General features: G+C 39.3%; 1 protein-coding gene and 1 long non-coding RNA gene across 2 annotated transcripts in view; one reads left to right on the top strand and one right to left on the bottom strand.

Annotated features, from left to right (window-relative positions):
- Positions 1–20523, top strand: part of LOC110165440 (ninjurin-2-like) — a 202670-nt gene extending 182147 nt beyond the window's left edge. Inside the window, exons 2-4 of the mRNA XM_020930634.2 lie at positions 9582–9718; positions 12894–12973; positions 20354–20523. Coding sequence (XP_020786293.1) covers positions 9582–9718; positions 12894–12973; positions 20354–20523 — 387 coding nt within the window. The remainder of the gene's footprint in view (positions 1–9581; positions 9719–12893; positions 12974–20353) is intronic.
- A 4367-nt stretch (positions 20524–24890) lies between these two features.
- The window catches only part of LOC129408904 (uncharacterized), a 5897-nt gene continuing 5443 nt past the window's right edge, over positions 24891–25344 (bottom strand). The window contains exon 3 of the long non-coding RNA XR_008632163.1: positions 24891–25240. This is a non-coding gene — a long non-coding RNA (uncharacterized LOC129408904). The remainder of the gene's footprint in view (positions 25241–25344) is intronic.

The following is a 25344-nucleotide window of genomic DNA, read 5'->3' as shown; positions in this document are numbered from 1 at the left end:
GTTGGGAACAGTTTTAACACAGATGAACCTCAGATTCTGAACATCACTTCTGTAAATAAAGATGCACCTTCACTCACCCAGGAAGAAAGTGATGCACCCACGACTCAAGTCCAGTCCAGTCCTCCTCATAGGACTTACAGACTCTGCCAGCAGAGGGCGCTACTGGAAATGCACAGGAGTTTTCACAGATTGTCATTTCTGTTGTACAAGAAGATGTTCTTCAGATTACATGCACATCTGACATGTCCACAGTAAAAGAGGAGACTCCAGTGGCACCTGAGGACACTGTGGTGGAGAGGTTATAAGATGGAGTCCAAAATAAGCAACAGGTCAATCAGCCTGAAGCTCAGACTAAAAGACTAAAACCGTATTCACTGTCAATCAATCAATCAAACTTTATTTATAAAGCACTTTTCATACAAAAATGTAACACAAAGTGCTTTACACAGATTAAAAACAATCCCACATTTCCACCCACCAACCCAACCCCCACAGCTGCCCGACTCGACACAACCAAATACATAAAACGACACATAGTAAAATGTGAGGCTGAATACAGGCGAACCAGTTGAGAAAGCACCATCAGAGGAGCCGTCTACATCAGGAGCAGAGAGACGTCCACCACCACCAGGAACCACCACAGGAGCCAGGGGAGAGATGAAGCCCAAGCACCAACTCTCCACCAGGAGCCCACGGGACAGACCCGACAGCTACAGCCGACCTCTGCTCCTGATGCAGAGGCTCCTACAGAGGAAACACTGCATATCCTAAAAATAAGTCTAAAATAAATAAATATAAATTAAAATGTGTATAGTAGAAACAAGTAAAAATATGATATTTCATTCAAAAGCTAAGCTAAAAAGGTGGGTCTTGAGCCTATTCTTAAAAACATGAACGTTCTCTGCAGCCCTGAGCTCCTCCGGCTGCAGTTCCATAGACGAGGGCCACAGTACTGAAAAGACGCCTCTCCGTGAGTGTGTGTCCTGACTTTGGGAATGACCAGGAGCCTGCTGCTGCTGCACTGTGTTCATTGAACTGGCCAGAGCTGAGCCTGTCACCTCTTCCACTGAACCAAGCACCATCAGTGACGGAGGGACACCCAGACAACCAGAGACAAATGAGGAATCCTCAGCTGAAAGCAGCAGTTCACCTGTGCTTCAGTTTGGACCCACTGTGTCCTGCAGCCCGACTCGTGCTCTGGTCAAGAAAATACTCCAAAAGAACAGAGTCTACAGCTGAGATACCTGCCACATCATCTCCTACAGACTGGACGACAGCATCAAGGACCAGCGGTTCATGGAGCCAGATACCTTCATCAGTGAAAACTCACAAACTCATGAGAATCGTTAAAGCGGCTGTCAGACGTCTAGGAATAGATTATGGTTCCCCTGCCAGTCTCCTGGACGCAGCATGTGCCTCCAACAACACAGAGTCTGAAACAAATGGTGTAAAATATCTCAACACTGAGCTCAAGGCATTTCAAACCCGCCCGAGGTCATGATACTGTGTGTGTGTGTATGCAGTATGTATGCATGTGTGTGTCTGTGTGTGTGTGTATGTGTGTGTACATTGGCAGTGTTCCAGAGGCTGATGCTGATAAAATGTGACCACACAATTCCCCCACAGAGGAGAGTGAGGCCAGTGTGTGTACATGTGTATATATACATGTACATAGTTTCCTCACACTCCTCCTCCTTTAGGCTGAATAAGTGATCACTCCCTCCCAAGAATGTCTTACACTGCAAAAAAAAAAAAGACTTTATATGGATTCAATTCCTTTATTAGCTTTCTAGGTAATAAGTTAAAGCCACAGTATGTAACCTTTTAGACAAAAAAGTAGATATTCTATTTTGCTTGTATTATTGCACTTGCATCTCCACAGATCTGTCTATCTCCATGGAGAATCTTAACTTTCTGTTTCCATTAAATCACGCAGAAATTCACACAGTGTACCATTAAAGAAAGCACATTAAGTATTTTAAAGCTTTAACTGTAAAAAGAGTAGGATGTATGTGTCGCAGTATCAAACATTAAATCAAAAACAATGATTACCATATTTTTCGGACTATAAGTCACACTTTTTTTCATGGTTTGGGTGTTTCCTGTGACTTATATATTAAAATTTTCACACTGACAGTCGTGAGAGGTTCTAGTCTTGTGTGTCAGTATCTGCTGCTCCTGTTCCTCCTGAACCACTGTCACTTCACTCTACTGCGCATGTCTCCTGCAGAAAGAGCCTCTGTCCTGCAGCAAGTAGTGGAATATTCAGCTGAAAACGGTAATCGAGCAGCAGAAAAAAAGTTTGGAGTGAGCGAGAAACTTGTGACAAACAGAAGGCTGCTCCATGAAACTTTCCTGGAAGTCACTGGATGGATGGACAAAACCTAGACTTCAGTGACACCGAAACCATCCTGTCAGGATTCAGAAAGGCTAAAATTCTAACTGGCGCTCTGTTTACCTCCGGAGGTCGCGGAATTGCCATGGATCTATAATAATTTAGTATAGTTCTATGGGAGTTGCTCAGAAGTGACACCGAGGATGAAGAATTGAATGGATTTAGTGATTTGGAGTGAGATGGAGAGTTTGTTAAACTTGTTCTGTTCTGTTGTTTATGTTATAGTTTATCTGAAGAACTGTTCATATGTGACGTTAAGAGTCTGTTGTTCTCTCTTCTATTGTTACTACTAGAACTTGACTTTTAAGATGAAATGTCGGTTCCTGGTCTCTGATTTTATAAAACAAATTTCCCACCAAAAAGTGCGACTTATATATGTTTTTTTCTTCTTCATTACGCATTTTTTGGCTGGTGCGACTTATACTCCCGAGCCACTTATAGTCCAAAAAATACGGTATTTCAGATAAATATTGCACTTCAACAAGACACAAAATGTAAAAGCTGAGACTCCTTTCCACAGATTTGACTTGTAACTTGGCCTGGTGATGTTTCCGTGGAGTTCGATAAGTTTAATGCCGTACTACGGAACCAAGCGATAACGTACTGTATCCGTAAGTTCAGCGAAGAGAACAGACGTTTTTTTTCCCCGTGTTGCAATGCAAAACCCAAGAACAGCAGAATAGAAAATCTGCAGAACATAACCACAGTCGTAGCCTCTCATTGTACACAAGAGTACTGTAAAGAATGCTTTGTACCTGACTCAGATATTTGTACAGTGTGTTTTGCTTGCCGGTGTCCTCCCTCTCCTCTCGTCTCCTGCACATACACACAGGGATCGGGCTCTCTGTACATGTGGTCATTGTGTTACGATAGCCTCACGTTTCACAGAATGACTTCATACTTTCTTGGAAATTAAGTCAGTCTGGTTCACGTTGTACACGGTATAGGGCCCCAACATACTGTACTTCTAGTGATCACAACATGGAGCAGGATTACACAGGGTTTGCTCCAGTTTTGTTATGTAACACAGCGAAACGATACACACAGAGGTGGTAGAACTCAGTTATATTTCGTTTAAAGGTGCGTATATGTAACTTTTCTGGTTGGGGGGGTCCGTCACCTGCTTGTTTCTGTTCGGAATACCTCACATTTATTCAATTACAGGTGGTTTTATAGCTCAAAAATACCTAGAAAAACAAGCGTTCTGACTGTGAGCGGGGGTCGCCTCTCCGCAGATCTGACCTCAGAGTAGCCGTGAGGTCTTAAAAGTAAAAAAAAAACGTCTTAAATTTCATGTTCCTAAATTAAAAAGTCTTAAATTATGTTGTCCGAGTCTTATTTTTTCACAAAGGTCTTCAATTTCCCTAGGCAATTTTTTTGTAAACTCAACCGGGCTGCAGTGTGATGTTAAATGGAGGGAGGGTAAAAAATCAACAACGTGAAATAACGTAATGTGAATGAACGTCTAATTTGGAGTATGCGCAAACAGTGCGGTGGTTTGTGGCGCCGGCGGCAATCAGTTTACACGGCCCAAGACGCAAAACTCTGGTCAGATTTGCTCACGTCGTGTATGTGTTTATGTCACAAACATCGCCACCGAGCGTCGCCACCGAGCGTCGCCACCGAGCGTCGCCACCGAGCGTCGCCACCGAGCCGCCTGACATGCATACCCAATCCAATTCCACACACTTTTGCGTCACCGTGTGCACGCAGATTTTCTCCTGAAAACGCTCGTCTAAACGCGGAATAAAAAACAAAGACGCTACGCCACTTTTGTGTCTTCTGTTCAGACCGTCATCATATAAACGTAGCCTTTAGATTCTAGATATAGTACCAGAGTTGGTTGGTCATTATTAGAATTAGACCTGGTGTTTTTCGCCTGCATAATTGGTACGACGTTGGACTTAATATTCATTTAAATGGTCTTTCAAAGGTCTTTAAAAAAGCCTTAAATTTGCGGTAGTCAAACCCGGGGATACCCTGGACCTGTAATTTGGCCTGGTTTGGCTTCTATAATGATAAAAAGGTTTAAGGCCATACTGTGAAACATTCCAGACAAAGCCATAACTACTGTATTTTCCGGGCTATTAGACGCAGCTCTTCAGCCTCTAACCCCATCAAAAAACGATTCCACTCGGGTGTCCCAGCACGACTTCAGTGAAATACAAAGCCGCACTACCTGCAGAACACGCAAACACACATGGAGCAGACAGCGACCACACAGCGAAAAACACCCACAGACACTCATCACTCCACGCCGACGAGGAACGGAACGGAGGAACGAACTGAAAAAGCGAGCGCAATGTGCCACTTCTAGACACGACTGAACAACTGAGTCACTGCGAACACGCCGACAATCCGTTGGTCCCAGACTCCCTACACGCCACAACTGAACAAAGCCCAGAGTCACCGTGAAACAAACAAACAAAACCACTCACCCATCACACTGTTGTGTTTTGTTTAAAATCCAGTGAGGTTTATTTGTGAAAAAAGTTAAAAAATAGACCATTTAATGACAGTGCGTCTTATAATCCAGAGCGACTAATAGTGCAGAAAAACTTCAGTCTTTTAAACAAAAGACGCAGACGTTCAGAAATAATCATAATATCCTAATGATAACTTAACAGAGCACTGTAGTTGACTGAAAGAGATACTAAAATTCCATGACTTTTCCAAAATTTTTATTGAATTTACAAAATTCCATGACTTTTCCAGGCCTAGAAAATTACATCTTCAATTTCCACTACTTTTCCAGGATTTCCATGACCGTGGGAACCCTGTAAAGAAGAAAGACAGAGAAAAAGTGTCTCCAAACTTTTAATCTTTTATTATTAGTCTGTCTAAATCCTCAGAGCTCAAAATGCTCTGTTCCACCTTGTGATGTCATGAAGCGTCAGTTTTTAAGTTAACAGCTCCTTTCACCTTTTGTTTAGTAAAAATTGGCAATTCCAGGCCTGAAATCATCCAAATTTAAATGATTCTAGTGAAATTTTTTGAAGTGTAGAAACAAATAGAAGGACTTCCTGCATTACCACATGACATCACAAGGTGGAACAGAGTGTTTGTCTGTTGGAAAGAAGAGCTCAGCCTAAATATGCAAAGTTTGTGTGTTAAACATGTGAAAAAAAAACGACTCCAGGTCTGTTTTTGATGAAGAAACAACTAAGAAAATAGTGTAATATGAGCAGTGTTGGGAAGGTGACTTTTAAAATGTTTTCCCCTACAGATTACAGATTACATACACCAAAATGTAGTTTGTAACGGTAATCCATTAAATGACTTAAAGTGAGTAATGTAATCTGAATACTTTGGATTACTTGATTTGCTGTAGAGAAGCAAAATAAAAAGTCCAGACTTTACTGAACCAAATTAAAAATATTATTGATAAAAGACGAGGAGACACAGTCCGCACAGCAGGATTTAGTCCTGTTTAATCCTGTTTTAGACCTGGTTCAGTCCTGGTTTAGACCTAGTTTAGTCCTGGTTTAGTCCTGGTTTAGTCCTGGTTCAGACCTGGTTTAGACCTGGTTTTAGTCCTGGTTTAGACCTGGTTTTAGTCCTGGTTTAGACCTGGTTTTAGTCCTTGTTAGTCCTGGTTTTGGTTTAGACGTTTTTTAGTCCTGGTTTAGACCTGGTTTAGACCTGATTTTAGTCCTGGTTTAGACCTGGTTCAGTCCTGGTTCAATCCTGGTTTAGACCTGATTTTAGTCCTGGTTTAGTCCTGGTTCAGACCTGGTTTAGACCTGGTTTAGTACTGGTTTAGACCTGGTTTAGACCTGGTTTAGACGTGGTTTTAGTCCTGGTTTAGTATTGGTTTAGACCTGGTTTTAGTCCTGGTTTAGACCTGGTTTAGACCTGATTTTAGTCCTGGTTTAGACCTGGTTCAGTCTGGTTCAGTTTAGACCTGGTTTTAGACCTGGTTTAGACCTGATTTTAGTACTGGTTTAGACCTGGTTCAGTCCTGGTTCAGACCTGGTTTAGATCTGGTTCAGTACTGGTTTAGTCCTGGTTTAGACCTGGTTTAGTCCTGGTTTAGTACTGGTTTAGACCTGGTTTTAGTCCTTGTTAGTCCTGGTTTAGTCCTGGTTCAGCCCAAAATGTGAAAACAGGAAAATACCTCTGTGTAATCCATTTATTCCAACAAAGTAACTGTAATCCAATTACCACTCCCTGAAACAGTAACTGTAACCGAATACAGTTACTCATAATTTGTACTCTGATTACGTAACTCCTGTACATTTAATCTGTTACTCCCCGACACTGAATATGAGCCTTTTAAACCGAGACAGAGCCGTGATATTAATGCCTCTTCCTGTAACATTGGACAGCTCACGTTGACATTCAGCAGCCTGTTTCTATACGTCCCCGGTGTTTAGGTTGAGTGTTTATTTTGGCCACAGCAGCTCGTCTTGAACAGTGACATCATAAAGAACAGCGCGTGCTCCTTCCAACACCGACTCTGAACACTTCCTATAGACATCTGTCACCTGCACGCCTCGCGCAGCACGGGTAATCCTGCCTAAAGAGCGCCCATTATGTAAAATCAAGCTTTCTACCGCCTTATAATGTCATTTCCTCATCAGAAACATGCCTGGAGAAGTTTTACATGTCGTAATGCGTGTTTGAGTTTGAGCGATTTCTCTCCCCCCCGGGCCTTATTTAAACCCATTATATACTACGACTTCACAAACCTGACGCGATGTAGAGTAGTTTCTTTAGCAAATTGTGTAACTTTTATTGTGAAGATTCCGTTACTTGCTTCTTTCTATGTTTTATATGTCATTGCTCTGCCTGGAATGTCCCACAGTACGACTTTAAACACCTCTACTTTACGTTTTTTTCAATTACAAGTGGTTTTAAAGCTCAAAAATACCTAAAAAAAATACAGGCGTTCTGACTGTGAGCGGGGTCGCCTCTCCACAGATCTGACCCGTAACGTGGTCTGGTGTGGTTTCCATGAAGACGGACAAAATGGTTTAATGCCACACTGTGAAACATTCCGGACAAAGCAACGACATTTACAAGGAGAAAAGCGTTCGACAGTTTGAACTTTAATGTTACAGCGCTCTGAAGGGGAGTAACTTAGCATGGAGAGCAAAAAACATGTTAATATGTTGTTTTCGGCGAGTATAGCATTTTCAAAACAATAAAAGGTAACATGATGATCTATTCTGATGTTATGTGTTATGAGTTAATATTTTTACAACAATATAATATTTTTGAATAATTTTATAACAAATATATGTATATGATTTTGTGTTTTGTATGGTTTATTTTATTTTATTTTTTTTATTTGTACTTGACTTTTTTTTTGTACTTGGGGTGAAAAAAAAAAAAAAAAAGCAGCACGTTGAGTAGTACTATAGATTTTGAGTAACGATCTTCCAGCTTGAAAAAAACATGGAGGTGCTGCCCTCTCCTGGCAGAGTTAAACCTTGTCTTGCTCTTTTTATATTTCTTTTTTTTTTTTTTTTAATGTTTTTCTTTCTCTTAAAAATAAATGTATTTATATATAGCAGTTATGAGTTAAAGTTTAAGGTGGAATGTGTTTTATGATCCAGGAGAAACTAAACTAAACTAAAAACTGCTTTCTCCGGTCATTTCTTCTGTAACCTTTATACCGTTTAATATCCCTTTCTACTTTTACAACTAATGATTTTTTAAGTTTGTACTTGGCTTAAAAAAAAAAAAAAAAAAAAAAAAGCAGCAGGTTATGTAGTAGTACAGACTTTCAGTAAAGCTCTTCCAGCTTGAAAAACCCATGGAAGTGCTGCCCTCTCCTGGCAGAGTTAAACCTTGTCTTGCTCTTTTTTTTTTTTTTTTTTTTTTTATTATTTTTTTTCAATGTTGTCACAATTTTTTTTCGCTCTCTCAAAAATAAATGTATTAATATAGATAGCGGTTATGAGTTAAAGTTTAAGGTGGAATGTGGTGGAAAAATAATATTACTAAAAACTGCCAAATTTGTCCCATGAGATCATACCAAGTCTGTAGTAGAGTTGCTCACCGGCTACAGATAGACAATAGAGACATTATTTATTTAAAATGTTGTTATTATTTTATATTTTGCTTGTTTTGGATTCAGTGTTTAAGCAAAACTATTATTAAACATTTATTTTAATAAGAAAAGGTTTAACATTACATATCTCGAAAGAAGAGAAAACATGCAGATGTTCTTGAAATTTTTTTCAATAAATATTTAGTTTGGTCCATGACTTACTAGTTTTTAATTGTGGCCATCTGTGAATTTGAGTTTGACACCCCTGGTCTATGCTGGTAAATATCCATTTGTACTTTTACAACAAATAATTTTAATTTTGTACTTGGCTAAAAAAAAATATTGAGTAGTTGTATAGACTTTAAGTAAAGATCTTCAAGCATGAAAAACCCATGGAGGTGCTGCCCTCTCCTGGAAGAGTTAAACCTTGTTTGCTTTTTTTTTTCTTCTCAAAAATAAATTATAAATAAATATTAATACATATAGTAAGTGTTTTTGTCAGATTTCAACTTTCCTGAAGCTCCAAAGCCAATACCTGTTATAGTATAAAAGCTGCACTATATAACTTTTTGTTTGGGGTCCGTCACCTTCTTGTTTCTATGGATACGTCATTGCTCTGTTTGGAATGTTCCACAGTATGACATTAAACAGCTCTATCTTACATTTATCTTACTAAATAACCCCTGAAGAAACTGAATGGACTCAAAGTTTAAGATGGAATATGTGTTTTATGATCCAAGAAAAATAATATTACTAAAAACTGCTTTCTCCTATTAGTCTTTCAAATTTATATTTTATTTTAGTTTATTTTTTATTTTATTGTATTTATTTATTATTTTATTTTTTTATTTAATTATATATTTTTTTAATTTTATTAAATTATTATTATTTTTTTTTTATTATTTATTTTAGGGTTAGGGTTATAAAGCTCAAAAATACCCCAAAAAACAGGCATTCTGACTGTGAGCGCTGTCGCCTCTCCACAGATCTGACATGTAAGTTGGCCTGGTTTGGTCTCTGTGAAAATAGAAAGGTTTAATGCCACACTGCGAAACATTCCAGACAAAAGCAATAACCATCCACGGAGAAAAGTGTCTGACGGGCCCTTCACCGCAAAAGTTACACAATGCACCTTTAAAGTACAAATATCGGTGTATATATAATAAATCCGATGTGTTTTTGTTGCAGGGCGCTCCTCCGTTCACTCTGAACATGAACCAGTACGCCACAAAGAAGAGCGCTGCAGAGGGCATGCTGGACATCGCTCTGTTTCTGGCCAACATCACCCACATGAAAACTGTGATCGAGCAGGGAGCTGGATACAGGTCAGACACAACTGCACACAGCCATATCTACCTACGTTAAAGGTGCATTGTGTAACTTTTTGGTTGGAAGTCCACCACCTGCTTCACCTTTTTCAATAGATTTGTCAAAGCTGGAATGTTCCACAGTGTGACATTAAACAGCTCGACCTTACATTTATTCAATTACAGGTGGTTTTATAGCTCAAAAATACCTAGAAAAACATTTATTCTGCATTTGATGGACTCCTCACCGGAAAAGTTACACAATGCACCTTTAAAATGACTTAAATTAAGAGCATTTTACTTTATTTGAGTACATTCAATTTGACAAGTGAAACGATTTACCAATGGGATCAGTGTGTTTTTCTTAATTCAAGCAACATTACATTTTGTTTCTCATTTTGTTTCTTAATTTAAGTGCAAAGAGGGTTTTTTGTTTGTTTGTTTTTTTTATCTCAAGAGTAGCATTTTATGTAGTATTTTAATTACAAAAAGTCTTGTTCCATTGGCAGATAATTTGATTTGCCATAAGAAAGTGACTCAAATCATGATAATTCAAGTAATCCTAATTTGGCCGTTTTTTTAGATTTCATGAGGCTAGTTTTCATAAAATTTCCATCCATCCATTTTCTTCCGCTTATCCGGGGCCGGGTCGTGAGGGCAGCAGTCTAAGCAAGGACTCCCAGACTTCCTTCACCCCAGACACGTCCTCCAGCTCCTCCGGGGGAACCCCAAGGCGTTCCCAGGCCAGCCCAGAGACATAGTCCCTCCAGCGTGTCCTGGGTCTTCCCCGGGGTCATCCGGTACAGATGCCCGAGCCACCTCAACTGGCTCCTCTCGACGTGGAGGAGCAGCGGCTCTACTCCGAGCTCCTACCGTGTGACTGAGCTCCTCACCCTATCTCTAAGGGAGCGCCCAGCCACCCTGCGGAGGAAACTCATTTCAAGCGCTTATATCCATGATCTCATCCTTTCGGTTTTAGTTTCATTACCCAGAGCTCATGACCATAGGTGAGAGTAGGAACGAAGACTGACCGGTAAATCGAGAGCTTCACCTTTCAGCTCAGCTCCTCTTCACCACAACGGTCCGATACAGCGACCGCATCACTGCAGACTGTCATTAAATTTCATTATGCAAGATTGACTCTTGTGAGCTTTAAGTCGTGTTAAAATGTTACTACCTCCTCAAAAACTTAATAGTCTGCCTACATGTCCCATGCTCAAAATGCACCGTGTGATGTCATGAAGCAGTAGTTTTCAAGTTAACAGCTCATTTTACCTTTAGTTCAGTAATAGGCAGTAATAGCGATTGGCAATTTCAGGGCTTTTATCCAGTTATCCAAATGAGTTTAGTGAAGGTGTGCGGAGTTTAAAAACACAGTGGAGCACTTCCTGTATTATCACATGACATCACAAGGTGGAACAGAGTGTTTTCAGTTTGAGAAAAGAGCTCAGTCTAAATATGCAAGGTCTAAGGTTGAAGGATCTATCGTTTCTGGACCGAAAATCGCGATCTCAGACAACACGATTTTGGAAGCGTCAAAGCCTGTGTTTTTTTGCAGTGCCCCTAAAGCCCAATTTATGGATTTCTGCGTTAAGGTCTGTGCACCGCGAAGTAATTCACCGCTACAACACGAGGAGGCGAGGATTTAAACCTGGCGTTCGTGTAAAGTTTAACATGAACCATCTCCAACGCGACAGAAGCACAGAACAGACTCACCATCATCAGCACATCCTCTGTCACAGAAAGAACACTCATATTCCACTGAGTCGTGTCCTTTAGTCCGACAGCACAGCGCTTATAGTTTATGCAAATTAGCCATGTGGTTTTAAGTTTAGTTTCTGTAAAATGTAAACAAATGTGCGCAAAGCTGCATTAAACACATTATTACTGTGTATATTGAAAGGAAAGAAAAGCAGAGTACAGGAAAAGTCTGCAGAGCGGTGGTGGAGACGACCAATCACAGCCCTTATTGCCTGCGTCGCTTCAACAACGCCTCTGCAGTGTTTTGACGTGTAGTTAGAAAATTTGGGACGTGCATGTCGTTTGACGCAGAAGGTCTACGTAGGCGGTTCACGTTGGCACAGACTCGTAATTTTACGTAAATTGGGATTTATGGTCAAACGTCAAATCGTTGGTGCAGTACTCTGGTATGATGTAAGTTTCTGTGATGTTTTCATGTGCACTGAAAGTTGATTTGAAAAAAATCGTGGATAAAATCGAAAATCGCAATATCTGCCAGAAAAATCGCTATTCAGTTTTTTTCTTAAAATCGTTCAGCACTAGCAGGTTCTGTGTGTTAAACTTGTGTGAATGAAACAAAACACAACTCCACTCCAATTTGTAAACTACCACCACTACTACTTTTTTCTACTACACATTTTTCATTCTCATTACTGTTTATTTTATACGATCATAAACTTTGTGCCTACGATAACATTATTATTAGTTTGTATGACCATAAACAAATATATGTTTGTGCATGTATGTATATGTTTTATGCATATGTGTATAAACATTTATATTGAGTATATGTACTGGATTTCTATGATGCGTTTATGTATGTATGTGTGTACAGGCAGAGTTGGGGAGTAACAGATTACATGTACCGGAGTTACGTAATCAGAGTACAAATTATGAGTAACTGTATTCAGTTACAGTTACTGTTTCAGTGAGTGGTAATTGGATTATAGTTACTTTTTTTAAATAAGTGGATAACCAGGTCTAAACAAGGTCTAAAACAAGGTCTAAACCAGGTCTAAAACCAGGACTAAACCAGGTCTAAAACCAGGACTAAACCAGAACTAAACATATTATGTTACAATATCCTCATCTTTGCTTCTCCACAAGTAAACCAAGTAATCCAAAGTATTCAGATTACTTTACTCACTTTAAATAACTTAATGGATTTAGTTACAAACTACATTTTGGGGTATGTAATCTGTCATCTGTAGGTGAATACATTTTAAAAGTCACCTTCCCAACACTGTGTACAGATGACAAATGACAGGTAGCCACTCCCAAGGTGATATATAAATAAAAAAATTAAATGTGAACCACGTGATTATGTAAAACAATTGGGGTAGGACTCTAAGTTTTTTAAACTTCATCCTACTCCTTTTGAGCAACAGTATCAAAATACAGATCATATTTTGTTATTATTTTGTTGTACCTGCTCATAACAAATTTTCTGCAGGTACTACGCTGCAGTCCTGACCCTGATCACCTTCTCCCTGATTCTGCAGATAGTGGCTGGAGTCCTCATCGTTATCATTGGTAAGAATTATTATTTTAGATTAGATTATATTAGATTATGAGCCGTCAAAATCCTCTATGACCCCCCTGTGTGTCGTAACCATCATGTAACACACTAACTCCCCCTCCACCTTCACGCCAAACAAATACACACTTCCTGGCTGAATTTAAAGGTGCACTGTGTAGATTTTCAGATGAAGGGTGCGCCATGTGGTTGTCTCCATGGAGATGTTATTGGTTTGCCTGGAATGTTCCACAGTATGGGATTAAAATGACAAATCTCCATGGACACAAGCAGGTGATGCGACCAGGCGAAGTTACAGGTGAGATCTGTGGAGAGAAGAGTCCACTCACAGTCAAAATGCAGGTTTTTCCAGGTATTTCTGAGCTATACAAATATTTGCAGTTTAGTTAATGTGTCACTGTGGAATATTCCAGGCATTTCCACAGAGACAATACAAAGAGACTATATTTGTCTCCATGGAGATGTTATTGCTTTGCCTAGAATATCCCATAGTATGGCATTAAACTGGTCTGTCGTTTATTCATTATATATGATATCATTTATTATTTTTATGTGTTTTTATAGCTCAGAAATACCTAACTTTAAACATGTCTTCTTTAAGTAGACTTAGACAAAAATGTATTGATCCAGAAGGAAAATTATTAGGCCACAGTAGCTCACACATCATAATATAATATAATAGCAAAAAGTAAAAATATAAACGGTTATAATAAATTCTAAATAAGTAGCAAAAAAGAGCAAGACACAGTTGTCAAATAAGACATATTATATAAATGTAAATGTACAAGTAAAATAAAATAAAAAGATAAGTAAAAAAAACAGTTGTAGGGAGTATTATCTGTTACATAAAGGTGAGTTGTACAGTTGTAGGGAGTAATTATCTGTTACATAAGGTGAGTTGTACAGTTGTAGGGAGTATTATCTGTTACATAAGGTGAGTTGTACAGTTGTAGGGAGTATTATCTGTTACATAAGGGTGAGTTGTTGTACAGTTGTAGGGAGTATTATCTGTTTACATAAGGGTGAGTTGTTGTACAGTTGTAGGGAGTATTATCTGTTACATAAGGGTGAGTTGTTGTACAGTTGTAGGGAGTATTATCTGTTACATAAGGGTGAGTTGTTGTACAGTTGTAGGGAGTATTATCTGTTACATAAGGGTGAGTTGTTGTACAGTTGTAGGGAGTATTATCTGTTACATAAGGGTGAGTTGTTGTACAGTTGTAGGGAGTATTATCTGTTACATAAGGGTGAGTTGTACAGTTGTAGGGAGTATTATCTGTTACATAAGGGTGAGTTGTTGTACAGTTGTAGGGAGTATTATCTGTTACATAAGGTGAGTTGTTGTACAGTTGTAGGGAGTATTATCTGTTACATAAGGGCGAGTTGTTGTACAGTTGTAGGGAGTATTATCTGTTACATAAGGTGAGTTGTTGTACAGTTGTAGGGAGTATTATCTGTTACATAAGGGTGAGTTGTACAGTTGTAGGGAGTATTATCTGTTACATAAGGTGAGTTGTTGTACAGTTGTAGGGAGTATTATCTGTTACATAAGGGTGAGTTGTTGTACAGTTGTAGGGAGTATTATCTGTTACATAAGGGTGAGTTGTTGTACAGTTGTAGGGAGTATTATCTGTTACATAAGGTGAGTTGTTGTACAGTTGTAGGGAGTATTATCTGTTACATGAGGGTGAGTTGTTGTACAGTTGTAGGGAGTATTATCTGTTTACATAAGGGTGAGTTGTTGTACAGTTGTAGGGAGTATTATCTGTTACATAAGGGTGAGTTGTTGTACAGTTGTAGGGAGTATTATCTGTTACATAAGGAGTTGTTGTACAGTTGTAGGGAGTATTATCTGTTACATAAGGGTGAGTTGTTGTACAGTTGTAGGGAGTATTATCTGTTACATAAGGGTGAGTTGTTGTACAGTTGTAGGGAGTATTATCTGTTACATAAGGGTGAGTTGTTGTACAGTTGTAGGGAGTATTATCTGTTACATAAGGGAGTGTTTTTTGTACAGTTGTAGGGAGTATTATCTGTTACATAAGGGTGAGTTGTTGTACAGTTGTAGGGAGTATTATCTGTTACATAAGGGTGAGTTGTTGTACAGTTGTAGGGAGTATTATCTGTTACATAAGGGCGAGTTGTTGTACAGTTGTAGGGAGTATTATCTGTTACATAAGGGTGAATTGTACAGTTGTAGGGAGTATTATAGTTTGAATGTAGTCCTGTGTTTCTCACTGTTTAAGCGGAGCTGTAGGAGCCTGTTGGAGAATGAGCTCCTCTGTTCCTCTTTAAAGCTTCCAGTCTCTCCGCGTCTCTCCACAGATCTGACCTGTAACTTGGCCTAGGGATGTCACCTGATAGTCCCCATGGAGATATATACTGTAAGTTTATTGTCATACTGCGGAACATTCCAGGCAAAAGAACAACATCTCCATGGAGATAATAATGTGGACACGCACCACCTGAAAAGTTACAGTGTTTAAGCTGCACTGTGTAACTTTTTAGGTAGAGGGTCCACCGCCTGCTTGTCTCCATGGAGATGTTATTACTTTGTCTGACATGTTTCACAGTGTGGCATTAAACGTATTCATCTGCCATTCACTCAATTATGGTTGTTTTTATTGCTCAAAGAACATGTACAGCTACACTCAGGGGGCTCTCCTCTGCACAGATCTGACCAGTATCTTGGTCTGGTGGCATGTCCTGCTCGTTTCCGTGGAGATAGTTACAGATGTGGACAGAACTGTTGGTCCAATTACTTACAGTTTTTTTCTAGGGGTTCCAACAATTTTGTCCACATCTGTAAGTTTAATATATTGAGAAACATTCCAAGCAAAGCATTTACACCGTCATGGAGACAAAAACGTAGGCAGACCCTCCACCAGAAAAGTTACGCAGTGTCCCTTTAAGTTTCACATTTAGAGGTCAGAGTGAATTTGCGGGAGTTGAAATGGCGCAGTCGTTTTTTTGTGTGTATAGGTGCATGTGCGTGTGTATGTGTTTGCAGCTCGGAGGGATCTAAACATTGAAGCGAACCACAAGCGCCTGAACAGTCTGAACAATCGCCTGACCGCCCTCGTCTTCCTCATCTTCCTCACCAACATCCTCATCACCACCATGGGCATGGAGCGCACCGGGATCTTTAGGATGCACTTTTCCGGATACTAACACCTCTGGATCTCCAATGTTCAAACACCTGGGATTGAAATGTAATTGGAATGGTGCATAGATCAGTTCATTACAGGCACAGTGATTGATACTTTGCAGTGACGTCATGTTGGAGGAGATTGTACTATGGCAAAATGTACAGCAGTTACCATGGTGACAATGCACACATTAGCAAACACACACAAAAAAGTTTTACGCCTCATTTACACCAACTCTGTCCAAGACCCGTGTGTTCTGTAACAATTAAAGTGTGTGAAAAGTAGTGTAGTACTCGAGACTTTTCACTTTTTCCACGGTCTTGGTCTTGGTCTTGAAGATCACATTTTTTACAATTTTGGGTCTGCGACTCGGACGTGGCGAGCAGCACAAATTTGGCTCTTGGTCTTCACATCATGGTCAAAATTGCAATGAACATGTTGGTTCATCTGTTCATTGAATTCTCAATCAGACACAATATTTGAACTTGGTACATAATCCATGAGTTTCTGATCCTTTGGGATCAAAGTAGTTTGGATATGGCCCCCGGACCAAATGAGTTTTGACATGCACTTTCGCATTACGAGTCTGCAAGAAGAGATCAACATTCTGTGTAATAAACCCTTTAAAGCAGGAACAAAAAAAAGTGCACCCTTGGGATTTCACTTTGACGTTGTTTTCTGTAAAGGCACTGCCAGTGGAAAGCGGGATTAAAGAGTTTAAGAGGGTTCTCAAACATAAGTGCCAGGGTCTGTAGGGTCCAAAAAAGGGGCACAGAGTATTTAAGTGCAGTACAGTTTCCTTGGCTTAATTTAAGTCTAAATGAACATTAACCTCATCAAACTGAGATAGATTCATAAAAACATTGATATATTTGTGCCAAAATAACTGTAACATACAAACAAATGTTGAAAATGACAAAGATGATCTCGATTTGGTCTTGATGGGCTGTGGTCTCGGTCTTATCTCAGTCTCGACCTTTAAAAGTCTCGGTCTTGTCTCAGTCTCGACTCAGAGGCCTTGGTCTTGTCCTGGTCTACAGACCCTGTGGTCTTGGACTGGTCTTGGTCTTGACTACAACACTAGTGAAAAGTGAATGTGACGAGCACTGTGTCTATGCATCTATTGCATGGACACCTACAAGGTTGTCTGAAAACTCAAGAAAAAAAATATTGAATGGATTTAAACCACACATTTTTAGGAGTCTGTCATCAAAACGAGGGTTCATGGTCCTGTTTATGTGTTTGATTTTCAACAACAGGGACATGTTTAACAGCACAAATCTGCTCACATGTTTAAACAAAGCTTGAGTCACAGCTTCAGACAGAACAGTGCCTCGTGTTAGCTTCACCCCCCAGGGAATATTGATATTATCAGCTGCAAAGTATCAATCAACATCTCTATAAAGACATGCAGGAAATGAACCACCCACTAGAAATGTTACATAGTGCATCTTTAAGACATTATCAGGTTTAGATTCTTCTCATATTCTTATGTAAATGTTATTTGTACTGGTCATAATGTTGATGCAAAAGTGACAGATTTTCATCTTTTTCCGATATTTTTTGGTTTGGTGAGAATGGGAAAGTATCTTAAGATCAGTTAAGTGATAGTTTGTTGAAAAATATCAAAAAATACAAAAATAGTTACATTTAGACTTATGAACACCTCCATTATTATGTTTAACTATAAATTGTGCGTAAATCATCTTTGCATTTTGGATAGAATTTCATGCTGGTTTTAGAACTTCCTTCTACTTCCTGTATTTTTAATTTTTTTCTTCTCAACTTGTTTTTTTACAAACTGCCACTTAACTGATGTAAAACTATGACAAATTAGTAATAGTTAGAAAAACTTGAAAACCTGTCACAAGCACTTTAATGCAAGAATTCCTCATCTATATTATCAGACTAACCAAACCACCATGTTATTTCTGTACTCAACACATTAATCAGACCCTGAGTGGCAGTTGTTTGTGTTCATATTTTAATTCTGTAGTTAATTTATGTGAAAATATGAAAATGTGGAAGAGAAACTTGTGCTTTTGTAAAATGTAATAAGATAGTTTGATCCAAGGGCCCACGTCACACACTCTTCTGTGTTATAATGTTGTTTTCCTCATCACAAACAGACTTGAAGTTGTGTTTTGTTTCATTCACACATGTTTAACACACAAACTCTGCATATTTAGGCTGAGTTCTTCTCTCAAACAGAAAACAATCTGTTCCACCTTGTGATGTCATGTGGTGATAGTATTCCTCTCATGGAAGTATAATAAGATCTGGAAGATGAATCCAAGGTGGCATCGTATTGTTTTAAATGACCTGTGCTCATTGGCGCATCGGCCCATAAAGATTTTATTTCCGCATTACTTCGTGAATACTGGTTTTATGCCACAAAACATGTGACGTCAGAAACATGCAGTTCTGACCAATCAGAGCACAAGCTGCTGGAGTGGGGCAAGGATAACTCTTACAAAGCAAAGTTTTAGGTGTTTTGATGATTTGATGAAATTCCAAAAAGTTCATTTTGTAAAACTACAGAAGAATCCTTCCAGAATTCGACTTTTATGAAAGTTGTCGATGCCCTGACAGCTGAACACGAGCAGTTTGACATCACAAAAAATGTATTGTTCTCAAAGACAGTATAAAAGAAGTGGACTAAGCGAGTGTGACGTCACCCACAGCGTTCAGCGTCGCTCAGATGAAGCTCGCGATGCTCACAGTTACCGGAGTGAATCTGGAGCCAGGGTCTATGTTATGAATAGGATTTTTTTGATGGACAAAATTGCGAAAAAAAAAATCAGGATCATGTAGAGCGAATTTTTAAGACCAAAATGACGAGGCTCACAGCAGCAGTTACAGAGAGAGGAGCCACAAGATCCTAATGTAAGTCAATTGGAGCCAGAGTCAGAAGGAGCCGGAAGAGCCTCCTGGAGAACTTCATATTTGGCACACGGCGACTACAGCGTTAAATCTGTCCACTCATATACGTATATATATATATATATATGTTCTATGATTGTGCTCTATGAGACATTTCTGTGTGGGCCGGAGCTCTCGGGAGCTGCAGTACCTGGAGCGGCCACTAGTCGATCTCGCTCACAGACAGAGTGGACACGTCTTATCCAGTTCTTAGTTCTTATTATAGATCCATGACTCCTCCATGTTTTTAAAGTCCATTCACGTTCACTAGAATAACTTGGATAATTTGAGAGGTCGCTGTTAACTTGAAAACTACCACTTCATGACATCAGAAGGTTGAACAGAGCATTTTCAGCTTTGGAGATATAGGCGAGCTTCAGCTGACGTCATTGTTATTAAAAGCCCGCGTTGCATGCTGGGAAATATTTTGGTCGGAGGCAAGAAACACGATAGCGTCAAACACAGTGCGTAACCTCGTGTATTTATCCCAGATAATGGTAAATTCCTGCTGCATTATCGGATGCACAAATAGAAACACGGAAGAAGGAAAATGTCTTTTTCGTGTTCTGAGTGAAAAGAACCACTAACGGTGAATTAAACGGCTTTCAAACATCCGCAGAGCAAACGTAGAAGATCCTAACAAACCGTGGACTCCAACAAGTTCAACAACACATCGAGACTCTTGGAGGTTTTCATCTTTTCTGCTGTGAATGGCCCAGGAGTTTCCACCAAGTCATTGTGGATATCGCCCAAGTGAATATTTGTCCAGGTAGTTGGTGATTCTGACCAGAAATTTGGTTTGGTCCACCTTTTGTCGGGGTTGAAAAGGGTGATTTGGCTCCGTCGATGCTTATGACCAATTTCTGGTCAAATGGTCTTGGGTCCTCTGCCGTTAGAGTGGATAAATAACCGGGATCAATACCCTTTACGTGTTTTCTCGCTCCGTCCGTCATGTTGAATTAGTGTTTCTTGCCGCCGACCAAAATAATTCCCAGCATGCAACGCGCGCTTTTGTCAACAATGAAACTCGCCTATAGACAGACTAATAATAAAAAGTTACTCAAACATGTGTAAATGAAATAAAACACAGGTACAGGTCTGTTTTTGACGAAATAACAACATTATAACATGACATAAAGCTCACAAGAGTAAATTTTTTGTAATATAGGTAAAACTAAAATCTTCTCTAGACTTATATTTCAACTGAGCCACTGGACCAACCATAGATCTGTATGTGTGTGTGTGTGTGTGTGTGTGTGTGTGTGTGTGTGTGTGTGTGGGTTGTATGTTGTGTGTGTATTTTAGCTCGCTGTGAACTGCGCCTCCTCCCCTCGTACCAGCGTCTGTTAAACTTCTTAAATAACGTCATCACCTTTATCATCTTTATCACGATGGTCGTCAACATCGTGAAGTCGGCCTTCGGCACACAGCGCAGCTTCCTCCTGGGCTGGCTCTTCCACAGATTTGTCCTCTGAAATCTGTTTACAAGTTTAAAAAGTGTAATATAAAAGCATAATAAACGAGCATCTACGTGGAAACAAGCGTAACCTCTTCTAGAAAAGTTACACGAAACACATTTAATCTCAAAAAAGCAAATTATACTGGGTGTCATTGTGCTATAGAGTGAATGAACCATGCATGTGTGTGTGTGTGTGTGTGTCTGTGTGTGTATGATTGTGTGTGTGTGTGTGTGTGTAGCCCGCAGAGACCTGAACGTGGTGTCCAATCAGAAGAGACTGGACTACCTGAACAACATGGCCACCGCGCTCATCTTCGCCACCACCGTCACCAACTTCTTCGTCAGTTTCTTCGGCTCCAAGAGGACGGGCTTTTTCCGCTGGCTGCTGGCTCGACTGCACTTCTGACGCACGTTCTCTTTCACGCTCACATGTTCAATTAATGTGCCTATGTCTGTTTGTGTTTGTGTTTCAATTTCTGAAAAAAAAGAAAGAGAAAACTGACTGCTTGCTTCAGTGAAATGAAGAGGCGGGACCTTTCAGTTCTGCAGTTTTGAACAGTCAATAAACCTGTTTCTATTATTGAGCTGTAGGGATGTAACAGTAACCAAAATATCGTGATATCGTATCGTCAAAGTTCTCATAATAATCACAATATATCGAATTGCAAGTCTCTTTGCTTAAATTAAGAGTTATGGTGTAAAAAAAGACAGAGGGAACTACATAGACCATGATCCTTTGCTCCATTTCAGTGCAGACGACAAGAAGAAATAACAGTTCTAAGCACTTTTAAGTCTTAGTTCTTTGGATTAAGTCTTGTCGCGGCATTTTAAGAGGAGAAAGTAGAATATTAACACAAAATATCACAATAAATATCGTACCGTGAGATAAATATCGTGAAAGTATTGTACCTAATCGTGAGCTTTCCCACGATATCGCAATAAATATCGTACCGTGAGGTTCGTACCGTGACGATATCATATCGTGAGACTTGGATATCGTTACACCCCTATTGAGCTGTAATAAAATAATGATCCACGTATGTTATAGTTTAATACTAAATAGGAATATGCCGATCCAGCTTTTTCAGTTTCAGTACCGGAATCAAAATATCTGTCTGTTCCCGATATTAATTGATACCAGTGTAAAGACTGAAAAAGTAATTTTATTTTCATCAAAACACAGTTAACTTTCTACAAAATTGATCCAATCGTGTTTTTTTATCCAGCAAGTAACTGTAATGAAAAGTTCTGGGCCAAATCCAGTCAGTAAATATCAGATTGTGACTTGGACTCGAGTCAGATTGAGTCACTATTTTTTAGGACTTGAGGCTTGACTTGATAAAATGGACTAAGACTTGGGACTCGATTTGGACTTGAAGAGCAATGACTTGGGACTTGACTCGGACTTGAGGCCTGTGACTTGAGAAAACTTGATGCTTCTCCTAAAAAAAAGTTCTTAGAAAATACTTTTCTCTTTACAGTTGATAAATGCAGAGCTGAATTTTACAGGAACAAACTTTAACACGTCCGTCCAACTTCTCTGTTTATTACTTTGGATGTTACTGAAGTACTGTGACGTGGTATCCTCAAAAGTACTACAGTAATATACAGTACAATAAAGTAAAACAGAGGGAACTACAAAAACCATGATCCTTCTATTTCAGTGCAGATTATATGACAAAATAACTTATTAAGCACTTTTAAATCTTAATTCTTTCTGTACTCTAATGATTTGCACTAAGATCTTGACAAGACATTTAAAAAGGAAAAAGTAGCATTTCTTCAACTCTTATAAATTCTCATATATAAATCTACCATGAATTTTTAAGTATAATTTAGTTTAAAATTCATATAAATTGCAAAAATCTAAGCTGTATTTGGTACTTTTTTGGTTTAAAGACTTGAAATGACTTGAAGCTCACAGCAGACGACTTGGACTTGACTTGGACTTATGGGCCAGTGACTCGAGACTCGACTTGGACTTGCCTGTATTTGACTTGGGACTTGACTCGGACTTGAGGTCAAGGACTTGAGACTTACTCGAGACTCGCAAAACAACGACAAATAGTCTTATCAATCCAGTAAAAGCCTCAACCGATATCATGGAACCGATATCCGCTCCAGCTCATTTTCCTGGATCAGCTCCGATATTTGATCCCAGTATCAGTATCGGTGCAGCCCTCATACTAAATACCCCTGAGAAAGTATAATCTGTCTCCTAATAAGTCATGTCTTTTCGTTGTTTCAAAATGGATTTGAATTGTTTTAATAACATTTTGTAAAACACGATCTGCTCAGATGATGTTACAGCTGTAAATGTTTTTATGTTTTCTTAATAAAATAGAAATTTGTGTGACAGAAAACTTCATGTGACAAGCCTCTATCTGTAATGTGAAGTCCCAGGTTTGATTCACAGGATTTGTGGTCGAGTTTGCCTGGCTGGGTCTCCTTTGGTGCTCTGATTTACCCCATTAACCCAAACCATCCCCCAAAAAGGTCCTCGACACTAAAATTACACTAAAATTACACTAAAATTACACTAAAATTACAAACCATTAAATCTGGAGCAGTGTTTCTCAAACTGTGGTACGTGCCCTCTGGAGTTTAGTTTTACTTAGAGACAAATCCAGTAATGTCTGAGAGTTCCTTTGGGTTAATAATCATTAGAAACAGATTCAGATGTGGGGGGACTTGGAAAACAGAAATGTAAAGTCTTTGGACGCCCCTGCAGCGCCTCTGAGGTCCACCAGGGGGCCCCATACTCTCTTTGGGAATCACTTGCACAGCGTATCAGCTATCAGTCAGCACCTCTTAAAGGGACAGTCTAGACCACAGGTGTCAAACATGCGGCCCGGGGGCCAGATCCGGCCCTCCAAGACCTTTAATCTGGCCCTCAGGCTGACTTTTCTACTAAAATATTTTTAATTATATTTTCTATTAAAATATTGTTAATTTTCTGTGGTGTTTATCACAGCAGCGTCTCCAGCGTCTCTGTACGTGGCCCCTCCCACCAGAGCAGCACAAATGAAGACTTGTCTCTTTCCAAACGCTCTTAAAGGACGATCGTTTTGACTGTTGACCGTGACACCCTCATCAGAAAAATGTCAAAAATGAGAAAAGTGGAGCCGAGTGCAGGATTTTACAAGAAAAAATTGACTTATTCCTGTTTACATACAAGTTCATGTTAAAACATTGTGTTGAAATTGCATTTTTCTTAAAGTTTCAGTTTGTTCATAATATTATAATATTTTGTAAAAGAAAGAGTTCATCAATTAAAAAAGATTTCTGTAATAGATTTGTGTTTCTCTGCACAAATATTTGAAACTTATTGTTATTTTTGGGGTTTATATGACATGAGTTTTCTGATCCGGCCCCTTTGAGATCAAAGTAGGTTGGATACGGCCCCCGGAACAAAATGAGTTTGACACCCTGGTCTAGAATTTTGGACATAGGAGCTCATTTCCTCGTGAGCCAGAGTGTTGGAGACGTGTGGAGACACTTTTTAAAATATTCCATCCAGTCCTTGTATTTGCAGAGGTCACTGGTGTTAGACTAGTGCATGTCAATGGTCATATTTATCCTGCCACTAAAAACAGTCTTACCCACTCCACAAAACACCCGAAGAAAATCTATTATTACACCAGACTGTCCATGTAAATGTCTGTGTTGATAGAATGATGATAGATGATTAATTTTAGAAGTAAAACTGGAGTGACCAAACGTTCATTTTTTCCTGGACATGTCTGTGAAAGACGAGGAAATCGTAACATAAGATGTTTTGTCTGTTAAAAGAAAATGAAAAAGCCCAGACTTTACTGAACCAAATTACAAATATTATTGATAGAAGAAGAGGAGACACGTCCACGGAGCATGGTTTAGTCCTGGTTTAGTCCTGGTTTAGTCCTGGTTTAGTCCTGGTTTAGTCCTGGTTTAGACCTGGTTTAGTCCTGGTTTAGTCCTGGTTTTAAGACCTGGTTTAGACCTGGTTTAGTCCTGGTTTAGTCCTGGTTTAGTCCTGGTTTAGACCTGGTTTAGTCCTTGGTTTAGTCCTGGTTTAGTCCTGGTTTAGACCTGGTTTTAGATCTAGTTTAGATCTTTAGTTTAGACCTGTTTTAGTCCTGGTTTAGACCTGGTTTAGACCTGGTTTAGTCCTGGTTTAGACCTGGTTTAGTCCTGGTTTAGACCTGGTTTAGACTGTTTAGATCTAGTTTAGACCTGTTTAGTCCTGGTTTAGACCTGTTTTAGTCCTGGTTTAGACCTGGTTTAGACCTGGTTCAGTCCTGGTTTAGTTTTTGGTAATGAGTGGAATTACTGGAAAAAAAAGAAAAAAAAAAAAAAAGGGGGATGTATCCCAAAATGTGAAAACAGGAAATTACCTCTGTGTAATCCATTTATTTCAACAAAGTAACTGTAATCCAATTACCACTCACTGAAACAGTAACTGTAACCGAATACAATTACTCATAAATTGTACTCTGATTACATAACTCCAGTAAGTACATGTAATCTGTTCCTCCCCGACACTGATTGTGATTTAGCAGAGTTTGTATTTGCGGCAGGTCGGCGCGATCTGAACAACTCCACTCTGCAGAAAAGGATGGATCACCTGAACAACGTAGCGACCGCCATCCTGTTCGTCACCACGGGCCTCGGCTTCTTCATCAGTATCTTCGGCATGCAGCGGACCGGGCACTTCCCCTGGCTCATGATCCGCATACACTGAACGAAAGGATCTAAAAAAAAAAAACATCTGTGTGATTTTCCTGACAAGCTTTGTGATTATTTTGGCGTTTAATGTTTTAATAATTGAACTCAGCTCTGTGTTTTAAGTGAGTAA

This window comes from Boleophthalmus pectinirostris, unplaced genomic scaffold (assembly GCF_026225935.1).
Source record: "Boleophthalmus pectinirostris isolate CB_2022bp ecotype Guang Dong unplaced genomic scaffold, ASM2622593v1 HiC_scaffold_18, whole genome shotgun sequence".
NCBI classification, from domain to species: Eukaryota; Metazoa; Chordata; class Actinopteri; order Gobiiformes; family Gobiidae; genus Boleophthalmus; species Boleophthalmus pectinirostris.
The sequence above is the reverse complement of the archived record's forward strand: the minus strand, read 5'-3'. Positions and strand labels throughout refer to the sequence as shown.